The sequence below is a fragment of the Anser anser genome (genome assembly GCF_964211835.1).
Source record: "Anser anser genome assembly, chromosome: 1".
In the NCBI taxonomy this organism is placed as follows: domain Eukaryota; kingdom Metazoa; phylum Chordata; class Aves; order Anseriformes; family Anatidae; genus Anser; species Anser anser.
The window spans coordinates 134,023,037-134,040,735 of NC_139720.1; the positions used below are offsets into that span (position 1 = coordinate 134,023,037).

A 17,699-nucleotide genomic window follows, 5' to 3' on the forward strand; every position below is an offset into this window, starting at 1 on the left:
CTTTGACTTTTGGTTAGTGGTTGGGCAGTTGGACTAGATGATCTGTGAAAGTACCTCACAGCTGAACTATTCTACTCTATTCTACTCCATTTTTTATTCATCTTGATGCACATTCATAACAAAGCATGCCAAATATGAGAAACCCTTTATAGGTGAAACAAGATGTATGGAAAAAGAGACTAATTTATGTATACAATAGCCCTTCTTCAGACCTAGGTTGTGTAATACATTGGATCTGGCACACACTTCCCTCTCCGAATAAAAATATCAGAAGAGAATTCATGGAGAAAATAAGGTATCTCTTTTCCTGAGATTATTGCCATTCAGAGGGTAAAGCTCACTAGACAGTGGGGGATATCTCAATATCTCATCTCTTTCATGGTTTAATTAAAGGACTCAAAGGTGAGAGATGTAGATCAAGTTTCCAGCTCTTCCATGCATTTCCTTTCCATTCCTCAGCTTCCCCACCATAAGGGAACCTCACAACAAAATAACAAAGAGGATAAACATAAAACTCTGTTTATGAGGTGCTCTCATCTATGTTATTGCAAGCTTAAGTTCTACCTTTTTAGAAGGACAATCCCAAACAATTCTAGTGCAAGGTTATTGGTAACATTGCTGTCAGCTAGCAGTTTTTATCCAACTTACAGAAAGGTACAGCTCCACTGAAGCTGCACAGTTGGCTTATACACCAGCCCAATGTGCTAAGTCCAGTGCTCTGTTGAGTCCTCTTACAACAGGAATATGAAACATCTATTAAAGACTTTTTGTCCATGTAGTTGAGGGTGTATACTCTAGTCAGTGCCTGTGAAGCTTATGATGGAGGCTTTTTGGCTAGGTACATTATCTTTTTTTTCATTGGAGTATTCTGAGGGCAGTCAGATGGCAGGATACTGCTCTGGCCTGGTTCATTTTGTCCATCTTTCCCTTGAAGTGTCTGAGCGGAGATGCCCATCAGTAATGCCTTTTCTGGTGGCAGGAGATGCTGGGTCCAAAGTAAGAATATTCTGGTCTGTCCTGGATGATTATTGAAACAGAACAGCTGCCAGACAGAACAACAAATGCTGGAGCCTACTTACAGTGTGGGTAAAGACATCCCTGTAGAAACATTGAACAAGCCCTCTGAAATATAGCATCTTGGTAATTCCTTCCATGCATATCAAATATTTTGCTTTACAACATGCAAGGAGGGTGGTCCAGCAATACAGTCAGCATGAACTTGGTTCTGGTCCTCATCTCAAGCTTGTGGCAAGATTGTGGATATGCTGTTTTATATACAGTCTTTGTGGCCGTGCAGCACTGAAACAAGAACTGGGAAAAGACAAGGGTATGGAAATCCCGTCAGCCCTGGGAATAACTGACAAAGTCCCAGTGAGATCAAAAGGTTGCCCATTGTGTTTTTGCACCACTTATACCTCTGTAAGTCATGGCTAAATCCATCAGACGGTTAGGAGAGCTGTAAAATTGGAATGATCGTGGGATTGGGCTCCAATGTACAGTAACTCACCACAAGATGAACAACACTCTGGATTTAATTAAACTTCCTGACTTCAGTGACATTTTATAAGATATCCTTCTAATTACTCTGTATACAGCACATTGTGGATTTTGAAGAGCTAAAAGTTGGATCGGAAATACCAGTATATGTATTTATAACAAACGTTTGAGTGGTGTTTTGCATTCCTGAAGTATGTAACCTCTGTGAATAATGGTTTTATTACATTTTCAGGCTTTGTTGCCAGTGAGAAAAATGTTTAACTTTTAAAACACTATTTTTTTTTAGTACATTAATGATACAGGTGGACAGCTGTTCTGAGATATAGCCTTCTCATGCTTGTTCATGCTTGTTTTTGAATAGCATAAAAGTAGACTCATCCAGCCTAATACTATGTGTAAGAGAACCAAATAATACAAACACATGTCAAATGATGTGAATTGCATGTCAAAGGCCTTTCTTTTTGGTTCAGTAAGTATCTTTCTACTGTTACCAGAAAGATTAGATGTTATTGACTCCCAACAGTGCTGGTAATTTCCGGGATCATCTGTTTAACAAAGTGAAAAGGTTTTCTGAACGTGCATTTAAATTTATGTTTCAGCTACAGTAAATTCTCTTAAAGATTTTTCTTTATGTTATGCTGTGAAGCTTGACTCTGGTTTGCAGAGTTTGAATATATACTCACTGTATATCCATTGTAGTAGAGGTTGAAGGTGAAGAAATGATAATATGATACTTGAAATAAAGTGGTTTTGCTAACAGACCAGTGAACATTGTCTATTTATATGGGAATAGTGGCTAAATCTCTGCTGAGTTTACTCCATAGCTTGATGAAATAGCTTCTCACATGGGAAGACAATGTGCCCATCTAATCTTGAGGCTAGTCAGCGAGGAGAAAATTTAACTTTCTGTAGTTTAGAGTAGTACTTTTGACATTGGTCTGTGATCCAGTGGCATGGTGTTAAATGTTATTAGGAACCTAGGTTCAGTAAGGCAGAAAATAGGATGGCATATAAGTGAGGCAATTGCCTTGTACAGTAAGAAATACTGAAAATGTTTCTTGTAATCTAACCATGGCTTGGCATGACCTTGCTCTGACACCAAGGCTCAATGACACAATCTTATCCTCAGGAGAAGTGGATTTTTAAAGCCTGTTATTAACTTCCTATGGGCCAAACAGACAACCAGAGAACTGGGGTCATTTGTGGATGTTTATTTCTTTCTCTTCCTGACACTTTCCCCCACTGACTCTTCCTAGTGCCTGGAGCCCTGCAAAGAATCCTGGGACTTGAAGAAAAACCATTGCCAAAGCTTCTGTGAGGTATGTCAGCCCAAGGGCACTCTTTCTCACTTTGTTCTAGCTGTCTCTTTCACTTAAATTATTAGAGGTGTGAGCTTTAAGGAGACAGCTAACAAACATGGGATTTTTTATAGCATTCACCTTCATTTGAATGGATACACATATAACCATTTAGCCATATTATGTTTGAGTAAAAAAAGAAAGATTTTTTTTTTCCTGATCTCAACTTGAAGTTTGAAGCATTATTCAGCCACGCGTATGTAATTTCTCTGAGAAGGCACTGTTAAATTCCTCCTGTAAACTGCTACTTCTCCCACATTCCTCCTTTATTTTCCAGCCACGTGGAAGAAAAAGAGTAAGAGCATCTTTGTTTAAAAGACAAAATGTCACAAGTGTGGAAATCCTTGCGCGGGGTCACTAGAAAAGGTGGCCTTTCTATATGTGAAAGTCAGTCTGATTTTTCAAAGAATATATCTCCAGGAGTAACTGGATTCAGAGGGCAGGCATCAGAATGCATAATTCTTCAGGAACAAGTCTTTGGAAAAGTGTTTATGCATAGTGTTTCATGATAACCTTGTGAATAAACAAGTTTAGATCAGTTAAACTCGCACAAAAGAAGAGAGTGTTTTATTGCATTTGAAACACAGCTTCTGCTGAGTTGGTGGAAGTCAGATGTTACAATCCTTAATGGATTTTTAGTACAAAGTGAAAGCATCTTCTCAGTAGAAGGTTGATTTATTGTAACCAAATCAATATAAAGGTACATCTTTATTCAAATCATTTAACGTGTGTTTATGAAGATTTTCAGCCTTTCCTGAAAAAAAATAAAAATGATCTTAACTGATTGCGCCCTGAACTGATTTGACTCATTCCTTGTCGCTGTGAGAACTCTTCCGCTGGTAGAAGAGCATGTGTTATGTTTAAACAATTTAAACATCATGAAGATGATTAGGAAAAGCTGTCATTTCAACTAACAAAACTAATTTTGAGATCCAAATAACTACATGTAAGTAGGGAATAAGGGATTACTAGTCTATTTAGCTATGTTAGAAGAACAAGTAAAAATTTCTCATGAAAACCAATCCTTGCAAGTGTTCTTTAACCAGAATCAGTTGCTGTTTCCTTATATAACAAAACTCTGGAGTAGTGTAATAAAGAAGTTTTAGTGGGCTTAATTTATGTCATCCTCATATATCACTTCTCACTAAGGCTGTATGTTTCCAGATATGGGTGTAAATATGTATAAATTTGGTTTAAAAGAAAAACATTTGTAGAACACTGTTCTATTGTAGTTGAAAACAGTGAGCATCCCTCTTTGATTAGTGTTTTGTGGTTGAAGCTAAATTTAGAACTTCAAAAGCTAGTAATGAAGAGCAGCACATTTAGCAGCTAACTGAAAAATGAGCTGTGAAATAGGGTGAGGAAGAGAAGCCTTGAGGATGTATTATGCCTTAGGGAGCTATAAAGTTTTTAATTAAGTAGCTGCAAATTTGTGATGTTTTAGGTTTTGAAATTTGCTTCACACACACAGACACACACACACACAGGGATCATTTTCCTTTCTTTCAAGCTCATGTATGCTCCATAGACGTTATTTGATTGAACTGAACCAGGCTGTTTTTGTTTGAGAATGTTTCAGTCTTTTTTTGTATTCTTCATAAAATCTGGAAGCAAAATTTTAGCTTTTTATTTCTCAAGGTCCTGCATTGTATGCAATTTCTTACCTACCAAATAAGTATACTAGTTTTAGAGGAGGAACCTTACAGCTTACCTGTCTCCTTTTTTTTTCTTTTTTTTTTTTTTTCCTCGTGAGTATAATTTCCTGCTGGTTTAGGTTCTTAGGTGGCTAACTGTGGAATCAGGTATAGCCCAACAGGAAGAACAGCAGGAGCGCATGTCCGAGGAACATTGGGGTCAATAGGAGAGAAAAGTGGACTGCTCATTTTGGCAGTTTACACTGGTTAAGCTGTATCACCAAATGCATCCTTAAGAGTAGGATAAAAAAAATCTGGACGACTCTATGGGATGAAGTGTGAGAGGTAACTTAGTGGTACATTCCTGGACTTTGGAGTATAAACTGACACATACTCAGTGAACCACTTGGGCCTCCTTCATAGAGAAAAGTCTTTCTCATTTTGCTAGAAATATGAGAATGGTATAAATTAGAAAGTATAATATTTGAATATGGAAGAAAACATTGAAGTTACATGAATAATTGGATGGAGAGTGGGTTATAGTTTTTGTGTAAGCTTAATAATTTGTTCATCAGAACTTTCTGAGTGGGAGACTTTTGGTTCCTCTAAAATGGGAAGAAAGCCTATAGATAACTCCAGTTACATGGTTTGCTTACCTACAGTTCCACCAATCACTTTGAGGGATTTACTGTAGCTGGTTTTGCACCAAACTAAATAAAGCACCGGCTAAAAGAGGAGATGAAATCCCCATGTCACACAGAATGACATTGGGTACTAGAAGCTGTTTTTAATAATGTTGGAAATGAACCTTGCAAACCTCTGAGTAGTACATATGCTATAAAATGTCTGTGCTTTGAAACAATGTCTCCTATAGCTAGTACCTGATTTCTCAAAGAGGTAGCATTTGTTTTGATCTTTAAGAAATATATTTAAGGGTTATTTTAAACTGTATTTTCTGCTGATCCTTTTATCAGGAATTTTATTCCAGTACCATGAAGGTTTATGCAGTTATTAACATGTTAGCAAGAACATAAAGATGCTCTTCTCTTAGCCAACTCAGTTCAAACTGAGTATAATGTAGGAAGATTTTACTTACTTATCTAGAGGGGCATTACATCAGATATTGTGGGTAAAGTCTTGTGAAGTACAAAGGGAGGAATGTGGGGCAGTCAGGAAAAAAAAAAAAAGACCGTTTGACCATTGCTTCCCTTTGTTTTGAGATTATTTTTTTTTCAAATCTGTTGTTGAGCAACTTTGTTGCCAAGCAGTGTGAGGAAAACAAGGGAAAGCTGGCAGATGTAAACTGCTTTATTCCATTAAAGATGGTGGTCTTACTTGAGGGAATTCATGATTCTGCATTTGGAATGCTTTTTTAGAAGCAACTTGAATATATAAATCTTTAGGGATAGTCTTGCAAAAGCTGAAAATCTGTGTTTTTCTTTAGGAGGTCTTGGAAAATGTACAACATTTTTTCTTTTCTTTTTTTTTTTTTCTTTTCCCACTGTTGAAAACTTTATACAATTCCTTTGTTTTCCCTTTAGCCTCTTTTCCCCAAGAAGAATTATGAATGCCTAACTAGCTGCGAATTCCTTAAGTACATCCTGTCTGTGAAGCAAGGGGACTGCCCAGCACCTGAGAAGGCCAGTGGTTTTGCAGCTGCCTGTGTTGAAAGCTGCGAAGCAGATAGTGAATGTTCTGGAGTGAAGAAATGCTGTTCCAATGGATGTGGTCACACATGCCAAGTTCCAAAAAATCTATACAAAGGTAGAGGTTATTATTAATATATACTCGTACTAGGCTAATAACTTCAGGCCATAGTAAAGTCTCCTAGAAAACCATGACTTTTATGTCATGAGAGTTTGTATGGAGGTGAATACATAGAGGGACATGTGACTGGATGCAGAAAGGATGGATGAACAGAAAAATGTTGCTTGATTTTCTGATTTTTATTTTTATTTTTTCCTTATGAAGGTCATATCTGGAAATCTATGGAATGTAAACATGTGGCTATTATGAATCATCTTAAGTAGAATGAACTTGCCAGTTTAGGTGAAATCTCACTTAATTTGATGCAGTTGAGAAAGAATGCAGCAGGAAAATATTTAACGATAAATAGTTCAAGTTGTATTAATCACAAATGACATTTATGATTATAAGCCAAGTAGATGGGACTACCAAATAGGAAGTGTGAGATAATAAGGTGAAGAACAAATCAATGCAGTGTATTTGGAATTGGTATTCTTAATGACCTAGGAATAAAATAGTGACAAATGATAGTGTCCACATATATATTACTGCATTATTTACAACTAGGGCACCATAAATTATTCAGAAGTTTTTAATTGCCTTGATTTGAGTCCTGAGATTCTATGAAAAAAGGTTTTCCTTGCTACCCATCAGCAAGAACATATAGATTAAGGAATGATTTGTGCTTAGACAAACTCCAGATTTTAATTTCTTATGATTAAATTTTTTTTTAAAAAAAAAAAAAAAGCTTTTTATATGGAAATACTTTTAAAATGTGCTTCTAACACACAGTAATGACCATTTGTGAAACACATTTTCTTGTTACACAGAATTGGAATATTTTATTAGAAATCCATTCTTCTACTTTAGTGATAAAAAATAAATACTAATCAGTTATGCTCCTGATAACTTGGGCTCTCCATGGAGATCCTAATCAGCAGAACTCTGAGCTAAGCTCCAGGCTTAGATCTGAATCCAGTTTTATTTCCATCTGCGGAGCTCCAGTTGTTTGCAACCTTGAAAACACTGGGGATGAATATGTTTTAGTGAGGTCAGAATCGTTGCCCTTTCCTGGGGTATAAACCTGCTAACAACATTTGAAATAGAACAGACTATAGTGATTTTATGTATGTTTGATAACAATAAATATCAGGTCTGTTTTGAAGTTGGAAGTGAAATATGTGAAAGAGACGGTGATTTGTTTCTAGGTTCATTCCATTAACTGAAATGTTGATGCTTGTTTTTGAATGTCCCTAGTGATTAGAATGTATGTCAGAAATAATGCTCTTTGACTTTTGAAACCTGGGTTTGAATATACAGGATTGGCCATCAGGAAACACTCTATAATTTACTTACAAAAGTGAAGAAAATTTGATGTAGAAGTCATAGAGGTTGACTAAGCATAAAACTGATGAAGACGCTACTTGAAATACTTTGAACAGCAGGCACTGTGATCCAGATTTCCAATATAGAAGGGAAATTCTCTTGCTTCCAAGAAACTTCAGAGCAGCTTTGTAAAATTGTAAGGGATTAATATACTGTCATCCACACCACCTTTTAGAATAAAGATTATTAAAAAGAGATTATTTACTTCTTTCTTTCATCTTCTTGAGAAAATTGAAAAGTGATAAACTCAGCATTTGTGTTGCATGTGTAATGGTTTACATGGTCAGGCTTCATACCACAATTACAAAATTGCATACTGCAGGGCATTCCAGTAAATGTGACAGCTGGAAAAGGTAAAAACAAAACTATCAAACAAACAAACAAACAAAACCAGATGGCATGCTTTTGGAGAGGACACAAGATCTGACAGGATATGATACGCTGTATAACTGCATACTGCAAAGTCTACTGTTGCTCAACCTAATTATATAGAAACAGAATTAACCTTCTCTAAGATCTTATCACCTATCTGCAGGAGGTGCTTGCTTGTAAGAGCATATATGTCTTGCAAAGGAAGGGCAAACCCAATGCAGTACTGCCTTCTCAGCTGATGAATTCAGCTAATTATCCTCTTCAACTTGTCTTTCTGCAACAAAGGACAAATAGAAGCTGAGCAGGCTTGCTATTCATTTCCTTCAGGGGTAAATGACCTTCCTGTCACTGAGGAAGAGCAAACTCTGCAAGCATGACTAAGATCTAGTGAATAAGTTTAGTACTTATTCTTATCATTTTGACAGCACTCACAGCTAGAAAATGAACTCAGATTGAATCTAAAGAGTCTACATAAGTTGCTAGAGTTGCGCTGTTGATCAAGCTCTAGAGGTGAAAGGTACAGCAGCAGATATAAAATACTCATCTGATTTAACTGGATTTGCCCTCTAGTACTGAGTACTAAAGCTGAATTCTAAAATAATATAAGTATACTTACACAGAAGTCACATATTGAAAATGTCATTGGATTGACTGTACTTGTTATCCCAATTGTTTATTGGCTTGCATTCGGTATAGAGCTCAAATTGCCATATCATTATATAAATGCACATATATTTTTTCATCCATGTTAGGAGTATTGCTACTCAGTTATGTAGTCTTCACATTTTTTTTCCCTTTGCTGGTGATATGAAATTTTTTGTCCTACTCATCTGTCATCTGCCACATCTACCTCCTTTACGTTGTCTCAATTAGTAAAGGACTTCAGAAAGTGTATGTTCTTTCTCTATGGCCTACCTCTTTTTTTTTTTTTTTCCCTATGTGGAGATAATGATGTTATAAATTAACAGTAAGTATATAAAGTAAATTTGGTACTTAACAAATATAAATGGGAGGAATATATCTGCTTAGAAATAAGCTTAAAAACACAGAACAAAAAGGAAGAAAAAGTGATGTCCAATGTTTGATCACATTCACTTTGTCTAAATACACATATGCATCCCTAAGTAAGGATATGGACATGTATCTTTTTTTCCACACTCAGATGGTTACTGCTGAAAAATTACCCATCACCTTTTTCTTGTTCAGAAGGTAGTGGTCTCTCCAGTGTGATAGTACACCAACTTCTGTGAACTTTCCAGGCCCCCTTTTTAAAAAAAGTTTCAGGGTTCATACTGTCTAAACCAGCCTAGCCAACTTTGTCTGGAACATGTTAGGGAGCAATTACTAAAGCAGACCAAACTGCAGATCTGAGCAAAGTGAATTGTGAAGAGAATGTTGTGACATTTAAAGGCTGTGATGGTATGACAGTGTCATAATTGGGTAGTTGGAGCCAGAACAGTCATCCAGAATTTAAAGGTTTTTTTCATGTTTAATGAAAAATAGTTTTGTATTAAAACAATTGTGTACAACTTTAAAGGTGTTCATTTCTGAGTCTTTGAACAACTGTTTAGAATTGTACTGGTGACATAAGTGTAACCTTTACTGTGGGAAATCCTTCCATAGAAACTTTTTGAATTCCTATGGAACCAACATTTAAAATACAGATTCTTATGGTGGAACAGCGTGCATTTATTTTTCATAGCACAGAGATGCATGTGTGATTTGAAAGACACCTTTAGAAATGTTTTTTCCTGGGCTCTGGTACTGCACATATAGGACAGTCAGTGATTTGAATTCTTCAAACACTACAGACTTCAGAGAACTAATTTGTCCCAGCATGATGAAAGGGCTGACAATTTACATAATAAAAAGCACATTGAAGAATGATTGGATCTACACATCTGGATATGAAATTGATGATGCTGGTTCTACAAAAGTGTTTCAAAATGCGCTTGTGCGATGCTCTAGTCATTTATGCTGCTGCAATCCATCTGCACACAATTACATAACACCAGAGAGGCTGAGTAACTTGCAATCAAGTGAATCCAACTGCCCCTAATGCAGAGCAGATGGAAGTTTTCTTAACATGCAAATTGAAGAATTATTGTACATCATAATTAAAGAAGGATTTTCAAATATAGAAATTGGAACTGACATGATCTGTGATGTTTGTTATGCTAGGCTAAGGCATCTGGCAGTGGAATGATATCCAGGGTTTAAACTGAGTTAACCAGAGTTTAGTACTGGATTTTCCTCAGGTTGATTTTAGGTTTCTTCAATGGCTACAATATTGATTTTTATTGACTTGTAGCTAATCACTTAATCAGATTTGGAAGACATCTTAGAATATAAAAGCAGTTTGTTTACCTAAGGAAATTTGGTACTCCAGCCATCTATGACAGACTGAGTAGAAACATTTATATTACAATTTATAGAACCAGTGCATACAGATGGACTTGTTGGTCCCCGCTGAAATGGTGAAATAACACAAATTCATACAATAACTTGGTAAGAAGATTTGTATGTCAGCATAAAAGTCTTATGTGTGACAAAATGTTGCACAATCAAATATATGAGCTCCTAATAACTATCTAGGGAAATGTATCTAACACTTGATGTGTTGATTTAATCAAAAGATGCCAAATTGGAAGAGTTGTTTTTTCTTACAAGCTACTGCAAATATTTTCAAAAAAGGCAGTGTTATCAGGAGTAGGAACAACAGGAATAACTGTCCTTCAGTGACACGATGTAATGAGAAATTACCATTAAATTTTAAAAAGAACTTTTTTTCCCTGTAGTGTAGCAATTGCACTGTATATATCAGATACAACAGTTCTATTTCAAGAAGCCTTGGAATTACCTTTCCTAGATTTTAGGGAAGAGTGGAGAATGACATACCATACAGTATGGCTGCAAGCTGCTCAGGAGAAGGCAAGCAGCATACTTGCGTACATCAGACTAATGTAAGATGTGTCAGATAATTCTGTTACTGTAGACTACACCAGTAAAGGCTTAGATGGGGTCTGTGTCCAGTTTTAGGCATGACTTTGGAGAAGAGCTGTGTCCAATCGGATAATTTCCACAGGAGAACTGCAAGAATTGCTGAATGACGCTGTGAAAATTTTATCATTAGTTTTGTTTAAAGACAAATTAGGTGAAAATCTGAATGACAGGTATAGATAGCTGCTTGGGATCGAAAGGTCTGTGTTCATCTTATCAAAGCATATCTGGAAACTCTGAGATAAGTTTTAGCTCACGACTTTCAGATTCTTAGTACCTTTAGTTTTTAAATGAAATAAATATTTTTTTTTTTTTTTTAATTTTACTGTTGGCAGAGGTAGGCTTGTTGTGAACACTTCTGAACATGCATACTTATCAGCCTACCCGTTTCCCCACTTTTATTCTTCCATTTGACAAACCATCTTTTTTATTAGTATTTTTTTTTTAATACAGCTTCACCTACAGATGGTTTCATCTTGTTTTGTAAATTATTCAAATACTTTTGTTTGTATGTTCCTGTTGCAGGTGTTCCACTGAAACCCCGGAAAGAGTTAAAATTCATAGAACTGCAATCTGGAGACCTGGAGGTGAAGTGGTCTTCAAAATTCAATATTTCCATTGAGCCTGTGATCTATGTTGTTCAGAGGAGGTGGAATCAAGGAATCCATCCTAGTGAGGATGATGCTACTAACTGGCAAACAGTGGCACAGGTCAGTTCTTGGTAAAACGGTAAGAATCCCTAGATTCCAGACAATGATCTGAAGTTCCTCATCAGGTCAAAGAGTTAGATCACTTTGTAAGTAAGGAGATTGATACACAGCGACCCCTTTCTAGGGTCTCTCTCTAAGTCACGAGATAGCCACAGGCAGGATCCAGATCTTACTCCAATGCTCAATGAGCTATTTTCCAGACTTATTCAGCAGAAATCAACTTCAATATTTTTACTTGCAGTTTTTCAGTTATAGAAACATCAAATGCTTTTGATAGGTATAGAAAATTATATCATTAAAAATGTGTGAATATATTAGTAAAGAAGTAAATATTTCTTTCCTTGTTCCCCCAAAAAATAATACTCAGAGGTTTATATTTTCAAAATGAGTTTATTTTGTAGGTTTGCTCTCTACAGATACAGATCTATAGATCGAGCTGGAGGCTTGATTTTCATAAGACAAAGAGTGGTACTTTCCTGTAAGTACATACTTGTGATCTATTCAGATGGGGGTTCCAAAAAGCCATGAATCTCTTGAAAAACGTAGAGTTAGATACCAAAATATAGTGAAGGAAGCATATGAGAGACATAGTCCTTTTGAAATCAGTGTGCATGGTCTCCAAGGCATGGCTTGGGTCTTAGCAAAATGCTAAGAAATATAGTTGATAAAAAGGCCATTCAATTTTTAAAATCAAGAGTGTTAAGACTAAAACCTTTATTCTTTGTAAAATCATTTTTTCAGATGTTGCCCTCCCAATTCAGAAAAGCCCATGATGTCATGCTCTTATCACTCAGTGCAGTCCAGGCTGAAAATGTAAGATTCATGAGCAAATGTTTCTTAATGAGAAGCAGCCAACAGAGCATAAATTTTCACTTAGTTCCTTCCCAGTTTCAATCTGTTTTTTAACATGCTGACAGTTCACCTGTATGGCGGAGTTCCAATCGTTTATCTTCACTGCTTCACCCTCATCCCTGCTGACAAGAAAAGCAAAATGCTGATTTTCAAAAGACCTGCAAAATGTCATTATAGCTAGGAAAAAGAAAAGAGGGAATAAATAGAATCATCCACAAAATAAAGTAAGGATTTGAAGTTCTGTGGCAATCTGTGTTCATTCTACATTCAGATTGTGTAGGAAAAAGGTATCTTAAAATAATGTGAAGCTTGTGAAACTGAACACTCAAAAGTGAAGTCCTTAGCTTTAGTGCAGTACTACAGGGGACAGTCAAAATGTCTTGCCCAGGAAAAATGACCTTCAGCTGAGCCTGGCATGAAACCCAGCCTGTGCAATTGCATCCAAATGAACATGCACACCCTCACATCTGATAAATTTGTAGTGACATTTTTATTGTCTCAGTTGATGTGCAGGTCTTCAGTCTGCATTCTCTATATTCAGCAAACAACTTAGTGCCTTTGCTACTAGGAGAATACCATGTAGAAAACATAAGCCAGATGTCAATTGCTCCTCACAGTTATCATGCTATGTATATGTGCTAGGCTGTAGAAACACAGTTCTGGCTGGTGCGTCTGGACTATAAAGGTAGCAGCACACTGCTGTGCTTTTTCTCATCCCTGAAATAGACCTCATGCACGTTTCTGGAAGCAAGCAGTATGTACAGTTGTGGAGCATATATGAATCTCTTCCATCTCACAGGGATGTACAGGAGAGAGGGTTTTAGAAATGTGTTCCTGTGCAAGAATGGTAAGAATCCTGTCAGTTGTCTTTCCTGAGGGTCTGTCACATGCAGACAGAAGGGCTGAGTTAATCACTATGGCAGGAGAAGCCTCCTCCAACTGACATCTTTCTGAGAATTTTGATGTCTCTACTGCATCACGAGAGATGTGTATTGGATTGTGAAACAGACAGCACTGGGGATTTCAGTTGAGAACAAGCTTCAGGATGCCTGACTGTCTTTGTGAACTGTGTGTACCTTATGGGGCGTTACAGGCTGGGCACCCTTAAGGGGTGCTAGTAATAAGAATTTCTGTTTCTATAGAGAAATGTAACTCAACGGTGTTTGTAGTTTTAGACGTCCTACTGGGCAGTCAAATATGTTAAGTGTAATCAGATGCATTAGGATGTATTTCATCAACAAGGTTGGATACACAGTTTGACTAAAGTGACCGTGTGCATCGCCTCTGGGTATTTTCTTGTCCATACAACTGAGAATTTTTCTTGTATGATTCCAAAGCATTGGGCTCTGAGACTTTGATTATAGGTAAAGGCTGTGAAGAGCTCAGCCATACAGCTGAAAACTCCTGGGGCATGACAGTCTAGAGGAGATGATGCCCTTTCATTACTCTGCAAGTTAAGTTAGAGAGCATGTACAGAGCAGAGGAAGATCCCAAAGCGGGTTATAATTTTGAACAACATTTTTAAAGGAATTACTTTTCACTTTTTACTTTTTACTTGCTTTCTTCTATTGCATTAATGTGGGTTAACATGTAAGTGTTTTCACATATCTCTTATGAATTTTTATTTGGTATTGAAAAAATAGTTTTGAAGAAGTTTGTTTCTTTCGCATTGTATTGTCATAAGAATGTTTTTGATGTTTGCTTTTTAAGAGGGGAGACAATCTACTAAAACATTATTTAACTCTCAAAGAATATAAAGAAAACAAACACATTGAAAATAATTTTAGTTTTTTATCACTTCAGGAAACAGGAATTTTGTTAACTTTATTTTTTTTGCTGTGCATTTTTGAGAACACTTGATGTAACTAACAATTTGACTAATTTGCATTAGTTGATATAAAACTACAGGAACTAAGATATAAGTTGTTGTAAGTAAGTTAACTACGATGTGCAGTGTTCAAAGTGGTTATGCCAAGTTTCTTATACTATTGCTTTTTATGGTTTAACCAATTGCATAGGGCCAGCTGCACTATCCCATGAGAATACAATATATCTGATGAGCAAAATTATTATTCTGCTTGTTGCGATGCTTTCTAAAAATACTCATATTGCTGTTTATATTTGGTATTTAGATATTTAATCATATTAATGTAACGAATTAAATTAATTCAAATATGCTGTGCCTGTTATCTCCAGATGGGAGAGTACATCTCTGTATTGTGTGAGTGGATGCCAAGTATTTGTACATGCATGAAGGCAGAGATTAATGAATTTTAATTACTAGTTTATTGCTCTATTAATACAAATAAGGAGCAGTATTTACTGCTAGCTTGATTGGGACAAACCTTAGTGCTTCATCTTGGAATTGTCTAAACTCCGTGGACAGCTAATCCTTTTTAAAACTTTCAGCTTCTGAAACACCTAAACTTCTGGTTCCAAGGATGTCCTAAATTTTCTCAGCTCTTGACAGCAGGAAATCCCTCCTGAAGCTAACCACCAGTCCCATAAACTGAAGGTTTCTTTCTCCGTCATCCAGAAGAAGCTTGCTTTGATAAACATTCTTAAAGAGTGCCCACCTTGTGTAAGATTCCATTCACACAAAAGAGGGGAGGTCTGCTGTCATTTGGCAGAGTAGTGGATGTGGTACTGTCAAGCTGCTTCTTTGTCAGAAGTGTAAACTTAGTTCTTCTTACACCCTGGATGATACCCCTTCACTCTTTGAACTGTAAATTCTTTCTCACTGTGCATTATTTCAAAATAAACTTCTCTGCCCAGAGAAGTTTTGGATGCCCCATCCCTACCGGTGTTCAAGACCAGTTTGGACGAGACCCTGGGCATCCTCATCTAGTGGGTGGCATACCTGCCCATGGCAGGGGGTTGGAAATGGATGGTCTTTAAGGTCCCTTCCAACCCAATCCATTCTACGATTCTATGAAGATAGGTGTGGAGCTATGAACTCATCAGGATAAGGCTGGAATCCAAGATTGATAGTGTGAGAGAAAGGGAATGAACACAATGAAATACTCCTTTGATTATTTTAAACCTTGGAAAGGGGAGAGTCTTCTGTACCAGACTTTGCTACAAAGGCCATCTTACACCAGTTCTTACCTATATGTAAAGGACAGAAAAAAAATCCTTGGAGTGGTGACACAAAAACCCCATCTGAATTGCCTAACTACTATGTGGCTGACTTGTATTTTCTCATTCTTTTCCCTCCCTATCCTAAATAATTCTGCCCTTCCCTTACAAGATGTTTTTGAAACCTTCAGCCTGCCTGGCTCAGAGGAAAAGTTTTGCCCGTGAATTCAAAAAATGTCATAATTCAATATAGCAGGCAACATCGAAGACACTAAGGAACAGTTTCTCCCAACCTCTCAGACGGAGGATAGGATTGAAGATAGGTCATCCATGCTCCAGAAAAGTACTTTAATCATCAGTCATTTGTATGAGCAACAAGGAGGTTTCTCAAGGCATCTTGAAGAGAAGAGCAAATAATCTCCTTTGGAAAGACAGTACGAGGGGACTACTTTCAGGAGAGGGCCTAAACAGCTAGGAAAAGAGTAGAAATATCAGTGCTTCTTACATGAGTCAGTACTACGCTAATGTCAGCCAAATTATCCCTGTGTGCTGACAGCCCAACCACTTTCTTCCTTCTGGTCACTGGATATGACCTGTTGTTCCTTGGACCTGAGATGCACTCTTGAGAAGAGGTGTCAGGCTACTTTCTGTATTCTCCAGGTTATGTCATTGTGATTCCATGCTGCTCTTATATAAAGTTATATACTAAAGTAAACTAGTGGGGACTTACCTTTGTCTTTATTGAATTTAGGATGATGTTGAGGATGGACATGTTGGCCAGTGATTTTGCCTGAGGACTCATTTTTTATATTATTTTATTCCAAATGACAAGTGTATTAGGATTGGAACCTAGCTTTAAAACTTTCCTCCTATAAGTAAATGCATAATAAATAGCCCAAAAAAATAATAATTTCAATCTTATAATCATTTATCTAAGAGGTGATTTTTTTTGTTTCATCTTTCATTGATTAAATTCTTTAAAACATTATATTGGCATTCTAAGACATCAGTAAAATTGTTGTTTAATAATTTCTCTAATATTCAGGAAGAATTTCAGGTATGTGTTGAAATTCAACCCTTAGTTTCTTAATACTGCACAGCATGCCATTTAGCAGGCTCATGTTAATACAAGAGAGATATCAAAAGCACTTTCAGTGTTATGATCTCAGCTCCAAACATACTTAAGAAGGGAGAACTAACTGAAGTAATTGAACAAAATATTCAATTTACCGACAGAGTAGTATATCTCAACACTAGTTTTCAAGCTCTTCCTTGAAATATGTTAAAACCATGTAAATTTTGCTTAGAGGTGCCAAAGTAGTTTGTAATGCAGGAGCTTTAGTTACAGATACATCTCCTGCATGCCACTGAGATTAACAGGAGCTTTGCCAACAAAACCAGTGACGAAAGGAATAAGCTTAAGGCCTGTTCATATATTAAAATAATTTTGGTGATATAGGTTGACACATTATTTAATCCCACAACATCTCACAGTTGCCACAGAAGACTGACAGAAATGAAATACGGTGTTTTAAACAAGCCCTAAGAGAGTAACTGAGCTCGTGCAAATGACAACTGAGATTCCTCAGCTGAGAAATTTGGGGTCAAGTCTATTCACATTATGCCTACCTTGTAGCTAAATTCAGTAAATCTGTTTTTAAAAATCCACAATGTTGTAGCTAATTAATTACAGTTCGGTCCTGACTAATCTCAGGATCTCAGCTGCAGCAGTATCCTGAATATATCCATGATTTATTTTTCTGTTAATATAGTTATAGTTTATATCACTCTAATTCACTGTCATGTCTTGTCTTTAAGTAGTTGAGTATGTGGGTCTTCATGCTGGGAAAAACAAAAATAAACAAACAAACAAGCTAGCACATATGAGTGCTCTATAGAATGAAAATAGTAATAAAACTGGTTCAGATAGGCTCTTTCTTCCCTAGGAGCCCCTTCATTCAACTAGATAATAAATTCTACAGGTAATGTAAAAGCTAATAATTGGAAAAAAGATGAGGCAGATGATGAAAGTGTAGGGACTGTTACTTACCCCAGCTTAAGCTAAA

At 36.6% G+C, this 17,699-nt stretch overlaps 1 protein-coding gene across 9 annotated transcripts in view; it reads left to right on the forward strand.

Annotated features, from left to right (window-relative positions):
• ANOS1 (anosmin 1) overlaps positions 1 to 17,699 on the forward strand; it is a 142,970-nt gene that overhangs the window by 73,528 nt on the left and 51,743 nt on the right. For all 9 annotated transcript variants that reach the window (XR_014580156.1, XM_083825295.1, XM_083825297.1 and 6 more), the window contains 3 exons: positions 2,754 to 2,816; positions 6,031 to 6,253; positions 11,519 to 11,703. Coding sequence is in view for 8 of the 9 variants with exons in the window: in XM_083825295.1 (XP_083681421.1) it covers positions 2,754 to 2,816; positions 6,031 to 6,253; positions 11,519 to 11,703 (471 nt within the window). In the remaining variant the exon portion in view is untranslated. The remainder of the gene's footprint in view (positions 1 to 2,753; positions 2,817 to 6,030; positions 6,254 to 11,518; positions 11,704 to 17,699) is intronic.